The 14,687-nt window shown below is 45.4% G+C and overlaps 1 protein-coding gene across 7 annotated transcripts in view; it reads left to right on the top strand.

The window, feature by feature from the left end:
• The window catches only part of LOC134304014 (R3H domain-containing protein 1-like), a 41,325-nt gene extending 27,604 nt beyond the window's left edge, over nt 1-13,721 (top strand). For 3 of the 7 annotated variants that reach the window (XM_062989536.1, XM_062989540.1, XM_062989535.1), the window contains 13 exons: nt 3,547-3,768; nt 3,896-4,053; nt 4,776-4,874; nt 5,210-5,425; nt 6,050-6,167; nt 6,596-6,750; nt 6,830-6,966; nt 7,067-7,170; nt 9,321-9,487; nt 9,870-10,014; nt 11,891-11,997; nt 12,086-12,188; nt 12,695-13,721. In XM_062989536.1, coding sequence (XP_062845606.1) covers nt 3,547-3,768; nt 3,896-4,053; nt 4,776-4,874; nt 5,210-5,425; nt 6,050-6,167; nt 6,596-6,750; nt 6,830-6,966; nt 7,067-7,170; nt 9,321-9,487; nt 9,870-10,014; nt 11,891-11,997; nt 12,086-12,188; nt 12,695-12,987 — 2,024 coding nt within the window. In that variant the 3' untranslated portion in view covers nt 12,988-13,721. The remainder of the gene's footprint in view (nt 1-3,546; nt 3,769-3,895; nt 4,054-4,775; nt 4,875-5,209; nt 5,426-6,049; nt 6,168-6,595; nt 6,751-6,829; nt 6,967-7,066; nt 7,171-9,320; nt 9,488-9,869; nt 10,015-11,890; nt 11,998-12,085; nt 12,189-12,694) is intronic. The other 4 variants (XM_062989537.1, XM_062989541.1, XM_062989539.1 and 1 more) reach the window with 4 other exon arrangements.
• The last annotated feature ends 966 nt before the right edge of the window (nt 13,722-14,687 follow it).

Below are 14,687 nucleotides of genomic sequence, written 5' to 3'. Positions count from 1 at the left end.
TAGTCTAGGACTAGGCTTAATCCCTGTCTGTGAAACCAACCCATAATGTCTTGGCTACTTTCCTGACCAGCACCTCATTACTGTGCATACCAACAATGTGACCCCCTTTAAAAATCAGCTTATTGGCTGAAAACAAAAGGTCCAATAACCAATCCTGAATTTGAAAATGCTTATTTATACTCCGCCCTGTGGAGAATTCAGTGATACGTTCACGACACCCATTTGGTCTCCACTTAAGCGGTATTTTTACATGTGAAGATGAAATATCTGAGTAAATATATATAAATAAATAAATATTACCAGAGAATACACAAACATCGAGGAGGCCTCCTACGTTCTCCTGATTTAACACACACACACACACACACACACTTATCTTCAGTCTGCACGCCATGCATGTGTTGTCCTGTAAACCTGCCCTCCACCCTTCTTTCACCCGTCTCCATTTCTGACCCCTAAAAACCGAGCAACGGATTCCATATTCATGACCCACACATCACTCCACCTTCATTCATTGCTTATTCATGCGCCGACATTCGGGGGCCCGGACCTCATTCTGCTTGAATATTTTATGTCCTCTGTTCTATTGAGAAACCTCTGAGTGACCTACCAGCATCAAGAGGGTCGATGGTAGAGATCTGAACAGAGTGGGGTTTGGATAGTAAACAGTAGGTCAGTTCAGAGAAACGATAGTGAGCGACCTGGATTTAATCCAGTAATCGTGATTTTTTTTTTTAGTGTGTGTCAACAACTGTACTCCACACGTCCCAAATCACATGTCCGGTTAAAAGATACATAAAACTATGTTTAAAAAAACAAGCATTGTTATTACGAAGTGTGTGAGTGGTGGTGTGCTGTCCTGGTACAATCACAATAAACACTTTAGGGAGAGCAGTTATAGAAAACTAATAAACCCTGGATTTTCGGATTGTGCCTCTCTGCTCCTAATTGTTTTATATCGGCACCCCGGAGTGAGCAAATTCTCCGTCTCTGGATTTGATTATGTTCTCCGGGGAGGGCAGAATTAGGCACTTTTTGCCAGGATAAGAGGGGAAAAGTGACGTTAACTGCTAATTAGGGGAGAAACTACAAAACACAGCTTAAATTAAGCTTTGTATCATTGTGGAGGTGCAGTAAGAACAAGCAAGTATTTAATAAAAGTTTCAGTGCTCAGGTGGTGCAGCGGGAAAAAGTTACGCTAGCCCACTACTGCTGGGATCCAGGGTTCAAATCTCCAGCTGTGTTATCCGCCGGTCAGACATCTACACACAAACACACATCCCTAATTAATGCACACAGCATCTAACCTATCAGTGTTACGTTATACTAAACAAGCCTGTATTGGTATAATGACTGGCTGTGTCTGAGGGAGGGGATGGCCGAGGCCTCGCAATAGACTGGCGTCCTGTTCGGGGTGTGTTACTTAAGCAATAGAACACGAGAGGGAGTGTGTTATCGCGAATAGTGCTCGAGTGTTCTATTGCTTTTATACAACAGTTTTTACAAAATAAAGAAAGAAAATAAATCAAAGAAGCCCTGAATTTCATATTAAATATGCTTTAATATTGACAATACCTTCCGCCAAAAAGTAGTTCCACAACGAATATTAAGTTTAACACTACAAAGCAGACATCCCAAGTTGCAAAAACTCATTTCATGGAGGTAAGAACAACAAGAAGAAAAAGTCAAGAACCTCCGAAGGGAACAAAAAGAAATAAAAAAACCTCTCGCACACACCAAAGGATTATGGGTGAAAACAGGGCTATTAAGCTAACTGTTCGCGTTACAAACACATTAATGTTCCCTAAATAGTGCACTAGATTGTGTATCAGATCATGGATATACTGTATGTTCCCTACATAGTGCACTAGATTGTGTATCAGATCATGGATATATGTTCCCTACATAGTGCACTAGATAGTGAATTAGACAATTGGTTATGTTCCCTACACAGTGCACTAGATTGTATATCAGATAACGGATTTATGTTCCCTACACAGTGCGCTAGATTGTATATCAGATAACGGATTTATGTTCCCTACACAGTGCACTAGATTGTATATCAGATAACGGATTTATGTTCCCTACACAGTGCACTAGATTGTATATCAGGTCACGGATTTATGTTCCCTACACAGTGCACTAGATTGTATATCAGATAACGGATTTATGTTCCCTACACAGTGCGCTAGATTGTATATCAGATAACGGATTTATGTTCCCTACACAGTGCACTAGATTGTATATCAGGTCACGGATTTATGTTCCCTACATAGTGCGCTAGATTGTATATCAGATAACGGATTTATGTTCCCTACACAGTGCGCTAGATTGTATATCAGATAACGGATTTATGTTCCCTACACAGTGCACTAGATTGTATATCAGATAACGGATTTATGTTCCCTACACAGTGCACTAGATTGTATATCAGATAACGGATTTATGTTCCCTACACAGTGCACTAGATTGTATATCAGATAACGGATTTATGTTCCCTACACAGTGCACTAGATTGTATATCAGGTCACGGATTTATGTTCCCTACATAGTGCACTAGATTGTATATCAGATAACGGATTTATGTTCCCTACACAGTGCGCTAGATTGTATATCAGATAACGGATTTATGTTCCCTACACAGTGCGCTAGATTGTATATCAGGTCACGGATTTATGTTCCCTACATAGTGCACTAGATTGTATATCAGATAACGGATTTATGTTCCCTACACAGTGCACTAGATTGTATATCAGGTCACGGATTTATGTTCCCTACACAGTGCACTAGATTGTATATCAGATAACGGATTTATGTTCCCTACACAGTGCACTAGATTGTATATCAGGTCACGGATTTATGTTCCCTACATAGTGCACTAGATTGTATATCAGATAACGGATTTATGTTCCCTACACAGTGCGCTAGATTGTATATCAGGTCACGGATTTATGTTCCCTACATAGTGCACTAGATTGTATATCAGATAACGGATTTATGTTCCCTACACAGTGCGCTAGATTGTATATCAGATAACGGATTTAAAACGTGACCGGGAAGAAAAGTCTGTGTCGCCTGCGTGCGCGTTAGTGTGCATGACGCTTGTCGTTAATGGCAACGCGTCAGCGGAGTAATACCATTGTGGTGTGAAAAGGCCGTGCTGTTATCACGAATATCAGCACGGCTAGAACGCTTCTCAACCAATCAGATTGTAAGGTCGGAACTAACTGTTGTATAATACACTGCGCATAGTGACACTGTGCAGCCAGGATAAAGCGGTGCCAACATGTGAATACAAAAGGTCACTTCAAACTGAATACATGTAGCCCTTAAGAACTAAATGAGGTCATTAAAGGTCATTTGTCAGGTTACTGTCGGTCACTGCAGTTTCCGGGGAACAAAAAAAGACGCAGAACCACCAGCTTATGTTCCGCTCGGCCGTCTGTAATATTCCATCAGTTCTTCTATCATCACTCCATCATCACCACGCATGCCTGTCTTATCGAAATGTCCAACCACCGAATCACATATCTTTCTCCGCCACAGGTTCCGAATCGTCCAATAGCGTAGGCTCGTCTACCGGATCCCTCTCTCAGCCTGGACGCGTCCGAGCTCACGGGGCTGACCCGAGCCCCCCACGCTCTGCCGCGATCGAAAGCGCTAGCGCTGCTACTAACGGTCATGCTATAACTAACACGAGCTACTACCTGCTTCCTGCGGAGGCCTCGGGCGTCCCGGCGAGCGGCGTGCTGCAAAACCCTCAGACAGGTGCGTACCACCTGCGGGAGGCGGAGCCGGGTCGGATGGGAGGAGTACAGGAAGGCGACGGTAGCACCAGTTGTTGATGTGCCGTACGTTACGACTTTTAATTGATGGTTTTTCTATGATCTGGCAGGTCAACCGTTCGGCACCTCAGATGTCAGAGCTGCGGTGTACAACCCCGCTATGACATCACAACAGGGGAGGGTCCAGCAGCACATGGCTCAAGCTCCTCATGCCCACGCCCACGCCCACCCCACACAGCACCAACCGGCCAATCACGTCTTGACACAGGTCAGTCCGGCATTTGTGCATCGCTCGTTACAGTAATTCCTTCAATTCACTTAAACATGCCTGTAGGGGGATTGGCTACTCTATTTTCTTGAGTAAAGTGCTTTGGTAAGAGACTCTGGACCCACCGTGTCCCTGATCAGGCTTAATGATAATTCCAAAAATTGTGTGTGAAAAAGTAATTGACCCCCTTTGATCGCCTAATTAAACAAAATAATTACTTTAGTATCTCCAATTAACCTGACTACATGTCTTTGGACTGTGGGAGGAAACCGGCGCCCCTGGAGGAAACCCACACGGACACGGGGAGAACATGCAAACTCAAAACAGAAAGGGCCCAGATCGCTCTAGCTGGGAATTGAACCCAGGACCTTCTTGCTGACTGCTGATTGAATACAAATACACGGGAAATTTAACATCCTTGTAACCCATGGTTACCAAGTAACCAATGAGGTGACTTTTTACAGTGGTGCTTATGCATGATCTATAACTGTAATGGTGAAATATGGTAAAAAGACCAACTATGTGGTAACCGAGGCAACCAAAAAGGGTGCATTTACTTTTCTGTATGGCTCTAAATGCTGAAATAATGATATGATATTTCCTCCTTATAAGCTGTCGTCTCTATACTTCCTTCACTTCGTTGTGATTTGAGACGTGTCCTTCTCTGTCCCCTGTTCTGTCCTCTTTCTTTCTGTTCTCGCCTCTCTGTTTCTTCTCTGCAGCGTTGTGGTCAGTGTGTGCAGTACTCAGCCATCTCTTACCCTCCGCCTCCTCCTCCTCCTCCTCTTCTGCCTGCGTCTCTAAACCAGCAGTACAGTGGGGTACATGTCCTTCTCACTCACACTTGTTTCACTTCAAGTGTTCTGGTTGTCTTTGGTCCTTTACCTTCACCTCCTGCGTCCTCGTCCTGCTAACCGAACTCATGCATGAATCAGTTGCTGTAAAAAAGCAAGACATGACAAACACACCTTAAAATGTGCATGACAATGCAAAACATCATACAACTGTGGGGCAACATATGTAAAATATGGTGGTGGTAGCATTACAGGAATGCCATAAGCCACATATAAGCCACATATCATTTACCTGTACAAATCTGCTTCCTAAAACTGTGTGTGTGTGTGTGTGTGTGTGTGTGTGTGTGTGTGTGTTGAAGCAGGACGGTCTGAACAGCCAATTTAGCCAGCTGACCCTGACGCCCGGCGAAGTGCCAGACTCGCAGACGGGCGTTTATACTTACCCCATGGTGCTCCAGAACCCGGTGTCCACGGGCTACGTTCTCCAGCCCGGTCAGCCCGTTCCGGTGCCCACGTATCCACCGCCCACGCCGGGCATCCAGCAGCAGGGATACATCCAGCAACCTGTACAACAGGTACTCACACATGTGTTTACACTGGCTATTATGTCAAACTATAAATGCCTGTTTATTAGGTACACTTCAGAAGTGTACACCTGTATGCAAAAGTTTGTGCCCCCCCCCCTCCGGCCAGGATGAGAGAAGAAAGGTGACAATTACCACTAATTAAGGGAGAAACTAATAGCAGTGATTTGTGCTACCAGACGTTTACACACGGGCATAACTGGCTGTCTTTGGGGGGGGGGGGGGCGGCCGAGGCCTCACAATGGATTGGCGTCCTGTTTTTTTTTTTTTTCAGAAAATGTTAAAGCACGAACAAAAACACCCAATCTGGCAACCATGCCAGTTTGCAATGACTATATGTAGCCAGTATGGAACTGGTTCGTTCTTGTTTGAGTATTTTTAGTAGTAGTAGTTTTAGGTGCCCAAAGGTTTGCATATAAACGTATAAAGGACGTGTCAGTGGAGGCTGTGTCTCATTTACCCAATCCATATTTAAAAGTACTGTCACTACCCAGATATCACTTCGATGATGCATTATTTTTAGACTCAGCTTCGGACGCTTGGCATTGTGGACACTCAAGTTTAACAGAGCAAGCTGAAGTGCATCTTTCTTTATGTGTGTGTGTGTGTGTGCAGATGTCGGCTTGTTACTGCGCTCCTGCCCAGTATTCCCACTCGAACCAGCACTACAGACCAGTAACACCAGTACAATACAATGCCCCACAGAGTCAGACGGTCCCACCTCAACAACCAGGTACACACATCACGTTAACACTACACTTTCAATTAAAGATTTGGAGGGGCTGCTATGCTGTGAGACCAAGGGCTGCTGCTGTAGACTGATACCTGTGTGTGTGGTACTGAATCTGGGTGGTGGGGGGCGGGGCCGTGCCACTGTCTGAGATGCAGTAGGATTCTCACAGTGAACCGGTCTCTTTTCCCACCTCTCACGCCCCAATGCCTTTATCCAAAGCGACTTACAGTTGAGATTGTACACATTGCAAGCAATTAAGGGTTGAGGGCCTCGCTCAAGGGTACAACGGTGGCAAGCTAGCAGATGTGGGGCTTGAACCAGCGACCTTCTGATTACTAGTCCTGTTCCTTAACCGCGCCCCACCACAGCAAGCAAACGGGTTTTTTGTATTAATTACGTAATTAAATAATGCGTGTGTGTTTTTACAGGTTATCAGACAATCATGCCAGGTCAAGCGCACAACTACCAAAGCATGATGGGAACTCAGCAGCCTCAGAGTCAATCTCTGGTTGGCAGCCAGGCTGGGATGGCCAATCAGATCCAGGGTGTTGTAGTGCAGTACCCACCCGTACCAACTTATCAGGTGGGTGCTTGTGACGCTAACGAACAGCACGATGTGATTTTGATGTCATGTGACGTGAGCTTTGTCTGTCTGTACGCAGGGAACTCAGAACGTTTCTCAGCCAGCCTATCAGCAGCAGCTCGTCCTACAGGCCCCGACCAATCAGACGCCGGTGCCGTCGGCCAGCATGCAGGTTTACTACAGCGTCCTGCCACCAGCACAACACTCCACTGTTAGGTACCAGCCCATCCTCACTCATGTATTTATATAAAGTGTGCCATATGAGGTCAAGCTGACCGGGTTTCCTGCTGTCTAATCCTTCGCTTTCATGTTTTAGCTCCGCCGTGGGTTTCCTGCCCCCTCCAGGTTCAGAGCAAATGCAGTTTCCCAGGACCGCCTCTCCGTGCGGCTCCCAGCCAATCCCGACCCAGCAGTGCACAGGTAATATAAAGCTTTCAACCAAGCATTAAGTAGGAGCACAAACGCCACCACTGCAGAGCATCAAACATGCACCGACCTATCCGGGCATCCACACAAACACAGACGGGGTCTATATATATGTGTCCAAAATCTGATTTTGGAGAATTCATCCTTTAATCTACCATGTACAATGTTTCCTGTGACAAGGGCTGCCACACAAACTTTTCTCCCCCTTGAGCACGTCCAGTTGCCCAATTTGCATCCCGCCTTCTCTCGAGGAGATCCAAGCTAACCCACATCCCCTCCGACACGTGGGCAGCAAGCCGTGTGCATCTTGCCACCCACACATTGACGAGTGTGGCGTCACCTAGCGTTGCGTGCGGAGAGACACACCCTAGGAGCACTCCTTCCTCATCTCCGTGTGGGCGCCTCTAATCAGCCAGCAGAGGTCGTAACCGCACCATTCTGACAGAGAGAGACCCACATCCGGCTTAGTCCCGCCCATCTGAACAACAGGCCAATCGATGTTCATATAGCCGCTCAGCCTCGGTCGGTAAGGCAGGGTAAGAGACGTACTCGAGATCCAGCTCCGGTTGCAGCGTGTGTTTTTACCGCTGCGCCACCTGAGCGGCAATACACAACCCTTTTATATAAACAATGCCACAAGCAATGCTTTACAGTTAGCAAGGTTTTGTTCTCTATTTTTTTTCCAAACGCACCTTTAGTGATGGTGGCCCAACAGTTTCATTCTTCTCAAAAATTGCCTTCAGCTGACAAGTAGACAAAAAATAAAGACGATTCTCGATCGTGCTAAACAGCTGCAGAACAACATTTAGTAATTTGACCAGGGATGCCTTTACACAACCCGTCTGTATAACAGCATTTGTATATAACAGTCTTCTGCTGCTAGTAACTTACTGTAGATGTTTATATAGAGGTGAAAAATAAAGAACAACAAAGAGGCAGTTTGTAATAAACTCATGTGGTCGCGACTCGAGCGTTGACCTTTCACTGAGTGATAAACAGCTTTAATTGGTGTATCAGGGGTTTGATTCACGCGCATGTACACGCTTTGTTTAAACAGCATTTTAATTAGACAGCAGCACTTTTCAGTCCTTGCAGGCGTCCCTTTGGCTCGCGTGTGTACCCTTTTAATCACTCTATCTACCTCAATTAAAAAAAACAACCTCTTCTGTAAGCATTGTGTTACCTGGATAAATATTAAACTGCACATTAATTCTGCATGATGATTTCAGATCCTGCAGGTTAATGGCGTCCCTGAGGGAAACGTCCAGACGAGAGCTCGTTAATCATGTTTTGTTTGTATTAAAGATCCAATTTGGGGGTTTTCTTGAGGCTAGAAAAGTCACAGACACACTGCTGACCAAACGCACAGACATTTCAGCAAAGCGGGTTAAGTAAGAGCGACTCGTTAACCCTACGTTCAGACCGGCAGTGCTGTCATTCATTTGTAATTAGAGCCGCGATTTCCGGTGAAATAAGGTGGCACGAACATTGGTGACGTGAAGTGGGCGGAGTCAGAGGAGCATAGTGTTATAGAGATTACTGATAGGAATTGAGCATTCAGTGGAGCGATGCTCTTTAAAAGTACAAACAGTACGTTAGATAATGAGTCAGTGGTGCAGCAGTGTCAAGTTCGAATCTCAGTAATGCTATCGACCTGGTCGGGTGTCCAGCACTTCCAATAGTGGGAGGGTTAGCAAAGGCTGTGAGAGCTATGTGAAAGTCCACTGCTGGCTAGAGAAAAATACAATACACGGCTATCGATTGTTGTACAGGGAGGATGCTATATCTAAATCTGTAGAGGGTGGGTGCAAGCTCAGAGACCCCCCACATACACACACACACACAAATACAAATACAAATTAAGAAACGTGTTGATAAGTCAGTGTTTCCCAACCACTGTGCCGCGGCACACAAGTGTGCCGTGAGAAATCATCAGGTGTGCCGTGGAAGATCATCCAATTTCACCTGATTGGTACTGCGGCGTGTAGTGACAGGCAAAACAATTACATTCTCTTACACTAGAGGGCAGTACAACTTCTTGGTGGTGTGCCTTGTGATTTTTCTAATGTGAAATATGTACCGTGGCTCAAAAAGGTTGGGAAACGCTGTGATAAGTGATGTATGAATTCGATGTGATTTCGCAGGCGTGCCTTCGGTGCCCCCTGGTGGCGGCAGCGTCCTGATGATGCAGCTGAGCGTTCCTCCCCCTCCCCCCACTCAGTGGAAACACAACAAATACTACAGCCTGGATCAGCAACACCACCCGCACGGCTCCAAGATGGCAGAACTCTGCATGCTCGACACGACGCAGGTACGATCGGATCGGGCTTAGCTGGTTGGTCAACACTAGTACAAAACATAGTACAGGTACTGTTTTGATCTAGCCCGCTAATCAAGTCAGTACTGGACATTAGTATTTGAACACGTTGTAGAGTAAATGATGTGTTGTTTGAGACACAGACTCTCAGCTCGCTGGCAGCGCCGCTGCTCTCCTATGTGGGCATCACATATGTGATCATTTTTCCCATTCAATCCAGTCGTGTCCAATTGGAGCCTAGGTCTGTTGCTAGTAGGCTATGTGTTTGACGCCATGAATGGTTGTGATTGCTACATGCTTAGCTTAAACGTAAGTCGTAAATGTTGAGTACTGACTGAGCTGTCCATATAAACAGTTCTCCTCTCCATCTTTCCAGAACAGTCCCCAGTTAACCAGCTCCTCTCCTTCCCCCGCACACTCCCCTGGTCCTGCCCACCTGGCCAACTTGAAGGGAGTCTGTGCAGGCCTGACCCCACTTCCCATGATGCCTCAGTTCCCTCTACCTTTTCTTCCTGGCCAAGGTAAGTGGAGGGTAGGTTTTGGGGTAATTTTGTGGTCTAACATCTAATAAACTTGGTCATTAACTAATGAAATTAAAACTATTTGATGATCTGGCAACCTAAATCCAAGAATCATGTCCATATTTCAGATCTATAATTAACATTTATATGTAAATTTGTGCTGATATGCTCCTAAAATTGGTGTGTGTGTGTGTGTGTGTGTGTGCGGCAGTTGTGTTTATTTAATTTCAAAAATCAACAAAATTTGCTGCTTGGCCAGGGTTGCCAATTTTTTTAAACTAGACCAGGAGTTTACAACTGTAAACGCAGTTTGGTCATTTTATGGACGAACATCTAGTAAACATAGACCTGGCAACCCAAATCCAAGAATGTGGTCATTTTGTGGACTAACATATAGTAAACATATACCTGGCAACCCAGATCCAAGAATGTGGTCATTTTATGGACTAACATCTAGTAAACATAGACCTGGCAACCCAAGTCCAAGAATGTGGTCATTTTGTGGACTAACATCTAGTAAACATAGACCTGGCAACCCAAGTCCAAAAATGAGGTCATTTTGTGGATAACCTCTAGTAAACATAGACCTGGCAACCCAAGTCCAAAAATAAGGTCATTTTGTGGACTAACCTCTAGTAAACATAGACCTGGCAACCCAAGTCCAAGAATGTGGTCATTTTATGGACTAACATCTAGTAAACATAGACCTGGCAACCCAAGTCCAAGAATGTGGTCATTTTGTGGATAACCTCTAGTAAACATAGACCTGGCAACCCAAGTCCAAAAATAAGGTCATTTTGTGGACTAACCTCTAGTAAACATAGACCTGGCAACCCAAATCCAAGAATGTGGTCATTTTATGGACTAACCTCTAGTAAACATAGACCTGGCAACCCAAATCCAAGAATGAGGTCATTTTGTAGACTAACCTCTAGTAAACATAGACCTGGCAACCCAAGTCCAAGAATGTGGTCATTTTGTGGACTAACATCTAGTAAACATAGACCTGGCAACCCAAGTCCAAGAATGTGGTCATTTTATGGACTAACCTCTAGTAAACATAGACCTGGCAACCCAAATCCAAGAATGAGGTCATTTTGTGGACTAACCTCTAGTAAACATAGACCTGGCAACCCAAGTCCAAAAATGAGGTCATTTTGTGGACTAACCTCTAGTAAACATAGACCTGGCAACCCAAGTCCAAGAATGAGGTCATTTTGTGGACTAACCTCTAGTAAAGATAGACCTGGCAACCCAAATCCAAGAATGAGGTCATTTTGTAGACTAACCTCTAGTAAACATAGACCTGGCAACCCAAGTCCAAGAATGTGGTCATTTTGTGGACTAACCTCTAGTAAAGATAGACCTGGCAACCCAAATCCAAAAATGAGGTCATTTTGTAGACTAACCTCTAGTAAACATAGACCTGGCAACCCAAGTCCAAGAATGTGGTCATTTTGTGGACTAACCTCTAGTAAAGATAGACCTGGCAACCCAAATCCAAAAATGAGGTCATTTTGTAGACTAACCTCTAGTAAACATAGACCTGGCAACCCAAGTCCAAGAATGTGGTCATTTTGTGGACTAACCTCTAGTAAAGATAGACCTGGCAACCCAAATCCAAAAATGAGGTCATTTTGTAGACTAACCTCTAGTAAACATAGACCTGGCAACCCAAGTCCAAGAATGAGGTCATTTTGTAGACTAACCTCTAGTAAAGATAGACCTGGCAACCCAAGTCCAAGCATTACGTCTATATTTAAGATCTATAATTAACATTTCTACATAAATTTGTGCTGATCTGCTCCTAAAATTGGTGTGTGTGTGTGTGTGTGTGTGTGTGTGTGTGTGTGTGTGTGTGTGTTTACGTTTACAGGTGATGCCCGGTACCCTCTGATTGGTCAGCCGCTCCAGTACAACCCTCCCATCAGACCCCCGCTTCTGCACGGTTCCCTCATCAACCATCACTACCTTCACCATCAGGTTACACACATCCCGGCTCACATAAGAAAATCGTTCCTGCTGGCCGTTGTTCTGTATTTGCAATGCCTCTTGTTTTTCTCTGTGGCAGGGTCCCGTGGGCATCCGTCACGGGGGGCACGGGGGGCACGGGGGGCGCGGCAGGAGGCTGGCGAGGAAATCGCTGTCGACTGATACGAGCACGGGGGAGACGGGTAATCCACTCACGAGGCTGAATTCAAAATGTTCCTGGGTTTTGACCCATTTGGCTTTTCATATCTATGCTTTATGACATCACTGCAATCAATTCTGATGTAATGGTTCTTGGTGTGTAGCCCCGCCCCTTCCCAGGCTAATGGATCACATCAGAATTAGGATATAAGTATTGGGACACCCCTTGTAATCATTAAATTCAATGTGTTTCAGCCACATCAATTCCTAACAGGTGTAATAAATCTATTATTAGTTTAGGGAAGGCCCTGTCCTGTTCCAGCATGAGTCTAGCCTCCAGAAACCGTAGTGGCCGGCACAGAGCCCTGACCTCAGCCACACTGAACAGGTTTGGAATGAACCGGAAAATTAACTGAGGCTTTCTGGAGCAACTGAATGGGCACAAATTCCCACAGACATACTTCAAAAAAATGTGCTCGTGTGCTACCACTGTGACCCTGATCGGTCGTAAACGAACGACTTCTCTCTTATTTTGTACCCCCCCCCACAGCTACGGGTCGAGTCCTGGAGGTGACGGACCTGCCGGCGGGGATCAGCCGGGCCGAGGCCGACTCTCTGCTGGCAGAGCTGGGCAAGGCGGGTGCTCACATCCGATGGCTGCCGGACGACGGCTCCACGGGCTCCGATTCGTCCACCGTGCCCCCCCGCGACCGCGCCTCCGCCTACACCGTCCTGGCCACGTTCCCGTCAAAACAGGCAGCTCAGAGCGCACTGCTCAAACTCAACAACACCCCCGAGGGCACGTTCAGACTCAAAACCATCCAGAGGGCCGACTCTCAGTGAGGTCGGCGAGGCCACGCCCCATCGACCCACTCCGCCCAGTCGCCGTGTTTTTGCCTCACTGCTTCCTGTCGTTATCGTTCGAACCACTGTGGTGAACTGGGTTTGCTGGTTGTTGGGTTATTTTTCCACTGGGTTTGTTAAATACAAGAGAAAAAAAAACAGTAACTTGATTTCATTTTATTTAATCGAACCAAAAATGACACGTTTTTGCCATTATTTCTAAAGGAACGGCACGGTAGATTCTAATTTTGTATCGCAGGATGAAAGCTTGGACCACACGCACTTGCTCTGTCTTGTTTGTGACTACTGTTTTTTTTTTTTTTGGTTTTGTCATCTGGGAGACACAAAACCTGAGAAATCTGGTGTTTGGTACGTTCAAACAAGAGGAAGCTTCAACTTGTGCCTTCAACCACGACTGCACTGTTACTCTGCTGGAGAAAACGTTACCAACAGACGTCACCAAAAATCCCCATCGGCGATAAGAATAATTCATCCATCCGCCCACTCGGAGCTCTGATCAGACTGGTTCTGCGTTTGAATTTTATTTATAAGCGTCGGCTTTTAACATTTTCTAAATAAAGGGTTCTAATTTTCTTTTTTTTTAATGGTTTTAAAAGAAGGGTCACTGCTAAAATCTAAAGCGTTTTCTTTATTTTGTTGGTTGAGACGTGTGTGCATTACAGAAGGCTGTACGTTTTTATTTCAGTTGGAAACTAATAAATGTTTACACCAAACTGGGCTGATTCTTTTAATGTAATGGAGTAAAATCGACTGTTTCTTGGTTAAAAAAATCAAGCGTCTCAGCTGTTGTTTATAGGGTTGGGGACAAGCCGGATCACGGGTCCTCGTAACTGGTGCAATTACGACCTCTACTGGCAGATTGATGGCGCCTGCACGGGGCTGAGGAATAATGATGATCAGGGTGTGGCTCTCCGCGCACAACGCTGATCTGTGTATGTGAACTCGACTCGTCTGTACTGAGCATGTGTCGGAGGGGGCGTGTGTCCGTTGAGAAGCGTCCTTCAGGTTGAATCAGTGGTGGGTGCAATCGGGGTAATTGGACACGAGAAAATTGCGGGGGAGATGTCTACAGTGCACGTCATTATTGAAAGATTCGGGGCATCTGTATGGGTCGGGTTTCTTTGATGGGTATTACCTCGTGGGCTCGGATGCTGCATCTACGAATGGAGGTAAGATCACACACGTCGACAGCGTCCAGAAGCAGCGCCGACTTGTTTGTGTGTAAGCTAAACCGATTGATTTCTTGGTGTACAGCGCACCTCCTTTCCCCCAAACTGATGGAGTACCTGTTGGACAAAAGTATTGGGACACCCCTGTGTCATGTGTATTCATGTGTTTCATCCACAACAATTCCTAACAGGTGTAATAAATCAATTACATAAAGGAAGTTATAATTATACAACAGGATTCCACCTGTGCAGCACCAGTTTAGGGAAGGCCCTTTCCTATTCCCCACTGAAAAGCTTTGGAATGAACCAGAACGTCAACTGCAGCTGTCTGGATCGACATCAGTGCCCAGTCATACAAATGCTCTCATGTTTAGACTGATAGGCACACATTTCTACAGACATACTTTATTGTTTATTAGGATTTTAACGTCACGTTTTACACTTTGGTTACATTCATGACAGGAACGGTAGTTACTCATTACACAAGATTCATCAGTTCACAAGTTTATA

This window comes from Trichomycterus rosablanca, chromosome 27 (genome assembly GCF_030014385.1).
Source record: "Trichomycterus rosablanca isolate fTriRos1 chromosome 27, fTriRos1.hap1, whole genome shotgun sequence".
NCBI lineage: Eukaryota > Metazoa > Chordata > Actinopteri > Siluriformes > Trichomycteridae > Trichomycterus > Trichomycterus rosablanca.
This window is presented reverse-complemented; position numbering and strand designations above follow the sequence as displayed.